Source organism: Salvelinus alpinus, chromosome 31 (assembly GCF_045679555.1).
Source record: "Salvelinus alpinus chromosome 31, SLU_Salpinus.1, whole genome shotgun sequence".
Classification (NCBI taxonomy): Eukaryota; Metazoa; Chordata; class Actinopteri; order Salmoniformes; family Salmonidae; genus Salvelinus; species Salvelinus alpinus.
In genome coordinates, this window is record NC_092116.1 from 31374409 (window position 1) to 31387969 (window position 13561).

Consider the following 13561-nt stretch of genomic DNA (forward strand, 5'->3'; position numbering starts at 1 on the left):
CTAAACCAGACGGGTACTTCTACTAGACCAGACGGGTACTTCTACTAGACCAGACGGGTACTTCTACTCGACCAGACGGGTACTTCTACTCGACCAGACGGGTACTTCTACTAGACCAGACGGGTACTTCTACTAAACCAGACGGGTACTTCTTCTAAACCAGACGGGTACTTCTTCTAAACCAGACGGGTACTTCTTTTAAACCAGACGGGTACTTCTACTAAACCAGACGGGTACTTCTACTAAACCAGACGGGTACTTCTACTAAACCAGACGGGTACTTCTACTAAACCAGACGGGTACTTCTACTAAACCAGACGGGTACTTCTACTAAACCAGACGGGTACTTCTACTAAACCAGACGGGTACTTCTACTAAACCAGACGGGTACTTCTACTAAACCAGACGGGTACTTCTACTAAACCAGACGGGTATTTCTACTAAACCAGACGGGTACTTCTACTAAACCAGACGGGTACTTCTACTAGACCAGGCGGGTACTTCTACTCGACCAGGCGGGTACTTCTACTCGACCAGGCGGGTACTTCTACTCGACCAGACGGGTACTTCTACTAATCCAGACGGGTACTTCTACTAAACCAGACGGGTACTTCTACTAAACCAGACGGGTACTTCTACTAAACCAGACGGGTATTTCTACTAAACCAGACGGGTACTTCTACTATACCAGACGGGTACTTCTACTAAACCAGGCGGGTACTTCTACTAAACCAGACGGGTACTTCTACTAAACCAGACGGGTATTTCTACTAATCCAGACGGGTATTTCTACTAATCCAGACGGGTACTTCTACTATACCAGACGGGTACTTCTACTATACCAGACGGGTACTTCTACTAAACAAGACGGCTACTTCTACTAAACCAGACGGGTACTTCTACTAAACCAGACGGGTACTTCTACTAAACCAGGCGGGTACTTCTACTAAACCAGACGGGTACTTCTACTAAACCAGGCGGGTACTTCTACTAAACCAGACGGGTACTTCTGCTCGACCAGGCGGGTACTTCTACTAAACCAGGCGAGGTGCTGGCCAGCGGAATAGAAAACTTGAAAATAAAGGAGAGCCGCACACTCTAGGAGCTCAGATGCAAAAATTGAATTACCAAAGTTTCGACAGCCAAGCTGTCTTCATCAGGGTACAATCACAAACACTGCGGGATGACTCGTTTATATGGTGTCAAAAGACACACAGGTGTCTGTAATCATGGCCAAGAGTGGCCTAATATCATTGGTTAATTCTCAAATATTAAAATGGCATAGTACGTCTCCTAGACCCAGACGAGTACGTCTCCTAGACCCAGACGAGTACGTCTCCTAGACCCAGACGAGTACGTCTCCTAGACCCAGACGAGTACGTCTCCTAGACCCAGACGAGTACGTCTCCTAGACCCAGACGAGTACGTCTCCTAGACCCAGACGAGTACGTCTCCTAGACCCAGACGAGTACGTCTCCTAGACCCAGACGAGTACGTCTCCTAGACCCAGACGAGTCTTCTAGAACATTTGGGTTTCTTATTCTGAACATGATGGTTCGTTATGTGATTGACACCTGGAGGTTGGACAATTTGGAGAAGTGTGTGTGTGTGTGTTCGTGCCTGTATTATTTAACGGTCGGTGAAGCGGAGTGAAGGGTTCTTCGTGTGTTTCTCGTTTGGTCTGATCTGAGGGGAAACTCCATGTAGGGCCAACCTGTTGTTTACATTCATCCTAATTTCTATCAGATTTGAGTGTGTGTTGGTGTTCTGTGTGTGTGTGTGTGTGTGTGTGTGTGTGTACAAGAGAACAAAGGCATATTGTTCAGGTCCAGTCTTCGCCATCATGGATAATATGGTGGAATTTAAACATGGGGCGAGAGACGGAGGGAGAGAGAGGAGAAAACAAAATGAATGTCTTGATTGGAAATGGGATTCTACTTCCAGGTTTTGTGGTTTTGTGTGTTGTCTTTGTGTTTTGTGTCTTGAGTCTGTGCGTGTGTGTGTGTGTATGTTTGTGTCTTTGTGTGTGTTTCCCAACTGGTAACACTGTGCTAACGAGCCCCCCCCCCCCCCCCCACTAAGATGTCTGTTGGTCTGTCTGGCACTATAGAACATTCCAGAATCTAGAGACTCCATTCTGTTCATGACTGGAGATATCTGCCTTAGAGCCTGTAGTCATCAGTAACGTGGCACTGCTCTTGTGTTTGGAGCTGTGTGTGTGTGTGTGTGTGTGTGTGTGGTTGGATGAGTGTGCGGTTGGACGATTTGGAGAAGCGTGCGTGTTTGTACATGCGTGCCTGTATTATTAAACAATAGTTTAAGCAGAGTGAAGGTTTCTTGGTGGTAGTGTGAGGAAATACAGCCACACGATAGCTGTACCCTCCCCTGAGGGTCTTCTTGACCTCTGTCTACACCCCACACTTCTCTCCAGAGTCTTAGTGTTGTGTATCTGACTTTATGGAGGTTGTCCAGTCAGCTTCACGGCCTGTATTGAAGTTTAGACCTCTTAGTAGAACTACTCTGGAGAACTCCCTGCCCCTCTAGCAGCCTCTCACTCACTCATCCATCCACTCCACCCTTCCCCTCTTACCCCTTTCCCCTCTCCCTGTCTCCCTCTCGTTCTCCCCTTCTCGTTCTCCCCTTCTCGTTCTCCCCTTCTCGTTCTCCCCTTCTCGTTCTCCCCTTCTCGTTCTCCCCTTCTCGTTCTCCCCTTCTCGTTCTCCCCCTCTCGTTCTCCCCTTCTCGTTCTCCCCCGTCTCCCTCTCGTTCTCCCCCGTCTCCCTCTCGGTCTCCCCCGTCTCCCTCTCGGTCTCCCCCGTCTCCCTCTCGGTCTCCCCCGTCTCCCTCTCGGTCTCCCCCGTCTCCCTCTCGGTCTCCCCCGTCTCCCTCTCGTTCTCTCTCCTTCTCCCTCTCTCACTCTCTCTCCTTCTCCCTCTCTCACTCTCTCTCCTTCTCACTCTCTCACTCTCTCTCCTTCTCACTCTCTCACTCTCTCTCCTTCTCACTCTCTCTCCCTCTCTCCCTCTCTCCCTCTCTCCTTCTCCCTCTCTCCCTCTCTCTCCCTCTCTCTCTCTCTCTCTCTCTCTCTCCCTCTCTCTCTCTCTCTCTCCCTCTCTCTCCCTCTCTCTCTCTCTCTCTCTCTCTCTCTCTCTCTCTGTCTCTCTCTGTCTCTCTCTGTCTCTCTCTGTCTCTCTCTGTCTCTCTCTGTCTCTCTCTGTCTCTCTCTGTCTCTCTCTGTCTCTCTCTCTCTCTGTCTCTCTCTCTCTCTCTCTCTCTCTCTCTCTCTGATGGACTGCTGTGGTATGTCTCTTCAATAGACATTCTTCTCATTGAGAGAACTGCCAAGGTGCTGAAAAGCATTCGTCCAAGGTCCTAATTTTTCTTAGGAAATTCAACAGTTTTACGTCTTCAATCAGATCTCGATTTGAATGTATTTTATTGGAAACATTTTTCATTGTGACATCACACCAGAGGTTTTTAGTTTCAGCTTCCCTGGTTGTGGAGGGTTATCAGCCCAGCTCTGGTGTCTTATCTCTGGGCTGGGGGCGGTACTGTGGGTCCTGGTCTGGGTCTCAGCTAGAGGCGATAAGGCCAGAGACCGAGGCTACTGTTCGAGGAGGATGGAGAGGGGGCCTGGGGTTTATCACTGTAAAGCTGTGTGTGTGTGTGTGTGAAACACTGGTTCAGTCATACTGAAGAACTGGAGGTGTATCTGTGAGTGACTGATATGCTACAGATATGCTCGACTTTGAAGAGAGATTGATGACGCCAGTGGAAACAGAAGACCTAGTGACTGTCCAATCACTGACTCTCCCTTGAATGAGAGGGCCTTTTGTACCCCAATATCAAACTTTTGTTTCTACCAAAATCCTCATCTGTTTTCGTCTTGACTTTTAACCTCTTTCAAAAGTTTTTTGTTTGTTAATCCAAACATGTTTTTTAATCAGTTCTACCAATAAAATGAGTAACTGATGAATGTCAATACGTATGGCGATCCAAGGGTTGTCATGGCTACCGTCTCCTCTCTGTTGCCATCGTGCACGGGCCGGTCTCTAAGGATGTTGTCCATGTTGTTGTTTTTTACCCAGGGTTCCCGGGAGCAGTTTGAGAACTACTACAGGAATCAGAGAAGGAAACAGGCTCGCCTCGTACTGCAACCCCACTCTAACATGGTAGATATCACCTCTCGCCTCGTACTGCAACCCCACTCTAACATGGTAGATATCACCCCCTCGCCTCGTACTGCAACCCCACTCTAACATGGTAGATATCACCCCCTCGCCTCACCTCGTACTGCAACCCCACTCTAACATGGTAGATATCACCCCCTCGCCTCACCTCGTACTGCAACCCCACTCTAACATGGTAGATATCACCCCCTCGCCTCACCTCGTACTGCAACCCCACTCTAACATGGTAGATATCACCCCCTCGCCTCACCTCGTACTGCAACCCCACTCTAACATGGTAGATATCACCCCCTCGCCTCGTACTGCAACCCCACTCTAACATGGTAGATATCACCCCTCGCCTCGTACTGCAACCCCACTCTAACATGGTAGATATCACCCCTCGCCTCATACTGCAACCCCACTCTAACATGGTAGATATCACCCCTCGCCTCGTACTGCAACCCCACTCTAACATGGTAGATATCACCCCTCACCTCGTACTGCAACCCCACTCTAACATGGTAGATATCACCCCTCGCCTCGTACTGCAACCCCACTCTAACATGGTAGATATCAGCCCTCGCCTCGTACTGCAACCCCACTCTAACATGGTAGATCTCACCCCTCGCCTCGTACTGCAACCCCACTCTAACATGGTAGATATCACCCCTCACCACGTACTGCAGCCCCACTCTAACATGGTAGATATCACCCCCTCGCCTCACCTCGTACTGCAACCCCACTCTAACATGGTAGATATCACCCCCTCGCCTCACCTCGTACTGCAACCCCACTCTAAAATGGTAGATATCACCCCTCGCCTCGTACTGCAACCCCACTCTAACATGGTAGATCTCACCCCTCGCCTCGTACTGCAACCCCACTCTAACATGGTAGATATCACCCCTCGCCTCGTACTGCAACCCCACTCTAACATGGTAGATATCACCCCTCGCCTCGTACTGCAACCCCACTCTAACATGGTAGATATCAGCCCTCGCCTCGTACTGCAACCCCACTCTAACATGGTAGATATCACACGTACTGCAACCCCACTCTAACATGGTAGATATCACCCCTCGCCTCGTACTGCAACCCCACTCTAACATGGTAGATATCACCCCTCGCCTCGTACTGCAACCCCACTCTAACATGGTAGATATCACCCCTCGCCTCGTACTGCAACCCCACTCTAACATGGTAGATATCACCACCTCGCCTCACCTCGTACTGCAACCCCACTCTAACATGGTAGATATCACCCCTCGCCTCGTACTGAAACCCCACTCTAACATGGTAGATATCACCCCTCGCCTCGTACTGAAACCCCACTCTAACATGGTAGATATCACCCCTCGCCTCGTACTGCAACCCCACTCTAACATGGTAGATATCACCCCTCGCCTCGTACTGCAACCCCACTCTAACATGGTAGATCTCACCCCTCGCCTCGTACTGCAACCCCACTCTAACATGGTAGATCTCACCCCTCGCCTCGTACTGCAACCCCACTCTAACATGGTAGATATCACCCCTCGCCTCATACTGCAACCCCACTCTAACATGGTAGATCTCACCCCTCGCCTCGTACTGCAACCCCACTCTAACATGGTAGATATCACCCCTCGCCTCGTACTGCAACCCCACTCTAACATGGTAGATATCACCCCTCGCCTCGTACTGCAACCCCACTCTAACATGGTAGATATCACCCCTCGCCTCGTACTGCAACCCCACTCTAACATGGTAGATCTCACCCCTCTTGCCTCTTACTGCAACTCCTCTAACATGGTAGATATCACCCCTCACCTCGTACTGCAACCCCACTCTAACATGGTAGATATCACCCCTCGCCTCGTACTGCAACCCCACTCTAACATGGTAGATCTCACCCCTCGCCTCGTACTGCAACCCCACTCTAACATGGTAGATCTCACCCCTCTTGCCTCGTACTGCAACTCCTCTAACATGTTAGATATCACCCCTCGCCTCGTACTGCAACCCCACTCTAACATGGTTGATATCACCCCTCGCCTCGTACTGCAACCCCACTCTAACATGGTAGATCTCACCTCTCACCTCGTACTGCAACCCCACTCTAACATGGTTGATATCACCCCTCGCCTCGTACTGCAACCCCACTCTAACATGGTAGATATCACCCCTCGCCTCGTACTGCAACCCCACTCTAACATGGTAGATATCACCCCTCGCCTCGTACTGCAACCCCACTCTAACATGGTAGATATCACCCCTCACCTCGCCTCGTACTGCAACCCCACTCTAACATGGTAGATATCACCCCTCGCCACGTACTGCAACCCCACTCTAACATGGTAGATCTCACCCCTCGCCTTGTACTGCAACCCCACTCTAACATGGTAGATATCACCCCTCGCCTCGTACTGCAACCCCACTCTAACATGGTAGATATCACCCCTCGCCTCGTACTGCAACCCCACTCTAACATGGTAGATATCACCCCCTCGCCTCGCCTCGTACTGCAACCCCACTCTAACATGGTAGATATCACCCCCTCGCCTCGTACTGCAACCCCACTCTAACATGGTAGATATCACCCCCTCGCCTCGCCTCGTACTGCAACCCCACTCTAACATGGTAGATATCACCCCCTCGCCTCGTACTGCAACCCCACTCTAACATGGTAGATATCACCCCTCACCTCACCTCTTACTGCAACCCCACTCTAACATGGTAAATATCACCCGTCACCTCGTACTGCAACCCCACTCTAACATGGTAGATATCACCCCCTCGCCTCGCCACGTACTGCAACCCCACTCTAACATGGTAGATATCACCCCTCGCCTCGTACTGAAACCCCACTCTAACATGGTAGATATCACCCCTCGCCTCGTACTGCAACCCCACTCTAACATGGTAGATATCACCCCTCGTACTGCAACCCCACTCTAACATGGTAGATATCACCCCTCACCTCGTACTGCAACCCCACTCTAACATGGTATATATCACCCCTCGCCTCGTACTGCAACCCCACTCTAACATGGTAAATATCACCCCTCACCTCACCTCGTACTGCAACCCCACTCTAACATGGTAGATATCACCCCTCGCCTCGTACTGCAACCCCACTCTAACATGGTAGATATCACCCCTCGCCTCGTACTGCAACCCCACTCTAACATGGTAGATCTCACCCCTCGCCTCACCTCGTACTGCAACCCCACTCTAACATGGTAGATATCACCCCTCGCCTCGTACTGCAACCCCACTCTAACATGGTAGATATCAGCCCTCGCCTCACCTCGTACTGCAACCCCACTCTAACATGGTAGATATCACCCCTCACCTCGTACTGCAACCCCACTCTAACATGGTAGATATCACCCCTCCCCTCACCTCGTACTGCAACCCCACTCTAACATGGTAGATATCACCCCTCGCCTCACCTCGTACTGCAACCCCACTCTAACATGGTAGATATCACCCCTCGCCTCGTACTGCAACCCCACTCTAACATGGTAGATATCACCCCTCGCCTCGTACTGCAACCCCACTCTAACATGGTAGATTATCACCCCTCACCTCGTACTGCAACCCCACTCTAACATGGTAGATCTCACCCTTCACCTCGCCTCGTACTGCAACCCCACTCTAACATGGTAAATATCACCCCTCGCCTCCCCTCGTACTGCAACCCCACTCTAACATGGTAAATATCACCCCTCGCCCCCCCTCGTACTGCAACCCCACTCTAACATGGTAGATATCACCCCCTCGCCTCGTACTGCAACCCCACTCTAACATGGTAGATATCACCCCTCACCTCACCTCTTACTGCAACCCCACTCTAACATGGTAAATATCACCCGTCACCTCGTACTGCAACCCCACTCTAACATGGTAGATATCACCCCCTCGCCTCGCCACGTACTGCAACCCCACTCTAACATGGTAGATATCACCCCTCGCCTCGTACTGAAACCCCACTCTAACATGGTAGATATCACCCCTCGCCTCGTACTGCAACCCCACTCTAACATGGTAGATATCACCCCTCGTACTGCAACCCCACTCTAACATGGTAGATATCACCCCTCACCTCGTACTGCAACCCCACTCTAACATGGTATATATCACCCCTCGCCTCGTACTGCAACCCCACTCTAACATGGTAAATATCACCCCTCACCTCACCTCGTACTGCAACCCCACTCTAACATGGTAGATATCACCCCTCGCCTCGTACTGAAACCCCACTCTAACATGGTAGATATCACCCCTCGCCTCGTACTGCAACCCCACTCTAACATGGTAGATATCACCCCTCGTACTGCAACCCCACTCTAACATGGTAGATATCACCCCTCACCTCGTACTGCAACCCCACTCTAACATGGTATATATCACCCCTCGCCTCGTACTGCAACCCCACTCTAACATGGTAAATATCACCCCTCACCTCACCTCGTACTGCAACCCCACTCTAACATGGTAGATATCACCCCTCGCCTCGTACTGCAACCCCACTCTAACATGGTAGATATCACCCCTCGCCTCGTACTGCAACCCCACTCTAACATGGTAGATCTCACCCCTCGCCTCACCTCGTACTGCAACCCCACTCTAACATGGTAGATATCACCCCTCGCCTCGTACTGCAACCCCACTCTAACATGGTAGATATCAGCCCTCGCCTCACCTCGTACTGCAACCCCACTCTAACATGGTAGATATCACCCCTCACCTCGTACTGCAACCCCACTCTAACATGGTAGATATCACCCCTCCCCTCACCTCGTACTGCAACCCCACTCTAACATGGTAGATATCACCCCTCGCCTCACCTCGTACTGCAACCCCACTCTAACATGGTAGATATCACCCCTCGCCTCGTACTGCAACCCCACTCTAACATGGTAGATATCACCCCTCGCCTCGTACTGCAACCCCACTCTAACATGGTAGATTATCACCCCTCACCTCGTACTGCAACCCCACTCTAACATGGTAGATCTCACCCTTCACCTCGCCTCGTACTGCAACCCCACTCTAACATGGTAAATATCACCCCTCGCCTCCCCTCGTACTGCAACCCCACTCTAACATGGTAAATATCACCCCTCGCCCCCCCTCGTACTGCAACCCCACTCTAACATGGTAGATATCACCCCTCACCTTTGAGCTGAGAGTAGACACTTACCCTCCCCACCTCTCTGCAGTCTGCCCTCCCTGCTGTCTAACCTCCTCACCTCCCTGCTGTCTGCCCTCCCTGCTGTCTACCCTCTTTGCTGTCTACCCTCCCCATCACACCAACTTCAAAAACAGAAGCCATGTTGTTATTGTCTTTCCAGAGGTCAGTAGTTGTTTGAATTCTATTCTTCTTCATCTAGCACGAAACCTTGGAAGGATACAGGAGGTACTTCAATCAAATAGTAGGGTAAGTTCTCCACCCCTCCTCTCCCTATCCATCTTTCATTCTCCCCTCTATTCATCAATCCATCTAAAACGTTGTGTTTCTTGGCATGGATGGATCACATGAACTGACTGGATAGGATGTGTGTTCAGCTATTCAGTGACACTTCATTTAAAAGCTTATACCAGCCTTCCTTTGCATGCATACCTCTCTTCCATGCCTCCATCTACCCGTCTTCCCATTCTGACCACACTCTCTTCTTTTCTCTCTGGTCTTTCTCTCTTTTCTCCCAACCTCTCCTTTCTCTGGGCCCTTCTGGCCTAAAACACACACACACACACACACACACACACACACACACACACACACACACACACACACACACACACACACACACACACACACACAGAGGAAGGTGTTGAATGAGGATTGATGGTGTGTGGGATGTGAGGTGGCATATCCGTGTTATTCCGACAGTCTGGATGGGAATATCGGGAATGTTCACTGTCTGGAGCAGAGAAGACAGACACTTCTCCAAATATCCCAAGGATAAATATCCCAAATATCCCATGGACCAGGGCTTTCCCGCTCTGTCTGTCTCTTCTTTCTATCCATACTAGGGTTGGGCGATGTCTGGAATGACGGAACGTCCCATCGACCTGTCCAAACATCTTTGACATACGATATATTGTCTTTTTTGGGTGTTTGTTTTATCCGGGGCGGGAAGGATGCAATGTAGAGGACTGTAGTTACACACTTTGGTTATCATTTGCTGCTTAGTCTAGGCTGTATGGAATTCTTCTTATTTAAATTGGTACAAAAGCCTACCTCATTGTAGATGGCATCGGAGGAGACGATCAGCCTACCTCATTGTAGATGGCATCGGAGGAGACGATCAGCCTACCTCATTGTAGATGGCATCGGAGGAGACGATCAGCCTACCTCATTGTAGATGGCATCTGAGGAGACGATCAGCCTACCTCATTGTAGATGGCATCGGAGGAGACGATCAGCCTACCTCATTGTAGATGGCATCGGAGGAGACGATCAGCCTACCTCATTGTAGATGGCATCGGAGGAGACGATCAGCCTACCTCATTGTAGATGGCATCTGAGGAGACGATCAGCCTACCTCATTGTAGATGGCATCTGAGGAGACGATCAGCCTACCTCATTGTAGATGGCATCGGAGGAGACGATCAGCCTACCTCATTGTAGATGGCATCGGAGGAGACGATCAGCCTACCTCATTGTAGATGGCATCTGAGGAGACGATCAGCCTACCTCATTGTAGATGGCATCTGAGGAGACGATCAGCCTACCTCATTGTAGATGGCATCGGAGGAGACGATCAGCCTACCTCATTGTAGATGGCATCTGAGGAGACGATCAGCCTACCTCATTGTAGATGGCATCGGAGGAGACGATCAGCCTACCTCATTGTAGATGGCATCGGAGGAGACGGTGACCCACTGGCATGGTGGAGAGGGAATGAGGTTCTTTGTGATACATCTCCGACACCGACTCATCCCTTAATTTATTAAATTTTCCAGCATATTTAAAACACTGCTGCGGAAACTTTATCTAATGTCTGTTGCGCAATTTCAAATCTGACATTTTGCGGAGTTCTAGTGCTTTCCGTTCTCTCCCGAATCCACATTGTTCCCTTGCATTGTGTTAGTCTATCGACCACATGTGTGTTGAACGTTTAGACTATGGCTGAATAGGTCAGTTGGCGCGCTGTCATGAGCTGCCTGACTCCGTTCAGATTCGAAGGCTAAACCGTAATTTGTGACATCACGACGTCGTCACCCACCATCGACGACGGCCGTCAATAATGGTGGTAACATCGGGCCAACCCTAATTGATACCTCCGTCTCTCTCTCTTCCACTGACCTGTATCGTCTTCCCCTTCTCACGCTTTCCTTTTCAATTCAATTCAATTCAAGGGGCTTTATTGGCATGGGAAACATGTGTTAACATTGCCAAAGCAAGTGAGGTAGACAATATACAAAAGTGAAATAAACAATACAAATCAACAGCAAACATTACACATACAGAAGCTCCAAAGCAACAAAGACATTACAAGTGTCATACTATATATATATATACAGTGTTGCAGCAATGTACAAATGGCCAAAGCACACAAGTTAAAACAAATAAACATAAATATGGGTTGTATTTACAATGGTGTTTGTTCTTCACTGGTTGCCCTTTTCTTGTGGCAACAGGTCACAAATCTTGCTGCTGTGATGGCACACTGTGGAATTTCACCCAGTAGATATGGGAGTTTATCATAATTGGATTTGGTTTCGAATTCTTTGTGGATCTGTGTAATCTGAGGGAAATATGTGTCTCTAATATGGTCATACATTGGGCAAGAGGTTAGGAAGTGCAGCTCAGTTTCCACCTCATTTTGTGGGCAGTGTGCACATAGCCTGTCTTCTCTTGAGAGCCATGTCTGCCTACGGCGGCCTTTCTCAATAGCAAGGCTATGCTCACTGAGTCTGTACATAGTCAAAGCTTTCCTTAAGTTTGGGTCAGTCACAGTGGTCAGGTATTCTGCCACTGTGTACTCTCTGTTTAGGGCCAAATAGCATTCTAGTTTGCTCTGTTTTTTTGTTAATTCTTTCCAATGTGTCAAGTAATTATCTTTTTGTTTTCTCATGATTTGGTTGGGTCTAATTGTGCTGCTGTCCCGGGGCTCTGTGGGGTGTGTTTGTATTTGTGAACAGAGCCTCAGGACCAGCTTGCTTAGGGGACTCTTCTCCAGGTTCATCTCTCTGTAGGTGATGGCTTTGTTATGGAAGGTTTGGGAATCGCTTCCTTTTAGGTGGTTGTAGAATTTAACGGCTCTTTTCTGGATTTTGATAATTAGTGGGTATCGGCCTAATTCTGCTCTGCATGCATTATTTGGTGTTCTACGTTGTACACGGAGGATATTTTTGCAGAATTCTGCATGCAGAGTCTCAATTTGGTGTTTGTCCCATTTTGTGAAATCTTGGTTGGTGAGCGGACCCCAGACCTCACAACCATAAAGGGCAATGGGCTCTATGACTGATTCAAGTATTTTTAGCCAGATCCTAATTGGTATGTTGAAATTTATGTTCCTTTTGATGGCATAGAATGCCCTTCTTGCCTTGTCTCTCAGATCGTTCACAGCTTTGTGGAAGTTACCTGTGGTGCTGAGGTTTAGGCCGAGGTATGTATAGTTTTTTGTGTGCTCTAGGGCAACGGTGTCTAGATGGAATTTGTGGTCCTGGCGACTGGACCTTTTTTGGAACACCATTATTTTGGTCTTACTGAGATTTACTGTCAGGGCCCAGGTCTGACAGAATCTGTGCAGAAGATCTAGGTGCTGCTGTAGGCCCTCCTTGGTTGGTGACAGAAGCACCAGATCATCAGCAAACAGTAGACATTTGACTTCGGATTCTAGTAGGGTGAGGCCAGGTGCTGCAGACTGTTCTAATGCCCTCGCCAATTCGTTGATATATATGTTGAAGAGGGTGGGGCTTAAGCTGCATCCCTGTCTCACCCCACGACCCTGTGTGAAGAAATGTGTGTGTTTTTTGCCAATTTTAACCGCACACTTGTTGTTTGTGTACATGGATTTTATAATGTCGTATGTTTTCCCCCCAACACCACTTTCCATCAATTTGTATAGCAGACCCTCATGCCAAATTGAGTCGAAGGCTTTTTTGAAATCAACAAAGCATGAGAAGACTTTGCCTTTGTTTTGGTTTGTTTGGTTGTCAATTAGGGTGTGTAGGGTGAATACATGGTCTGTTGTACGGTAATTTGGTAAAAAGCCAATTTGACATTTGCTCAGTACATTGTTTTCATTGAGGAAATGTACGAGTCTGCTGTTAATGATAATGCAGAGTATTTTCCCAAGGTTACTGTTGACGCATATTCCACGGTAGTTATTGGGGTCAAATTTGTCTCCACTTTTGTGGATTGGGGTGATCAGTCCTTGGTTCCAAATATT

The 13561-nt window shown here is 49.1% G+C and overlaps 1 protein-coding gene across 3 annotated transcripts in view; it reads left to right on the top strand.

The window, feature by feature from the left end:
• The window catches only part of exoc6b (exocyst complex component 6B), a 209576-nt gene that overhangs the window by 81258 nt on the left and 114757 nt on the right, over positions 1-13561 (top strand). For all 3 annotated transcript variants that reach the window (XM_071379107.1, XM_071379109.1, XM_071379108.1), the window contains exons 9-10: positions 4089-4172; positions 9551-9597. In XM_071379107.1, coding sequence (XP_071235208.1) covers positions 4089-4172; positions 9551-9597 — 131 coding nt within the window. The remainder of the gene's footprint in view (positions 1-4088; positions 4173-9550; positions 9598-13561) is intronic.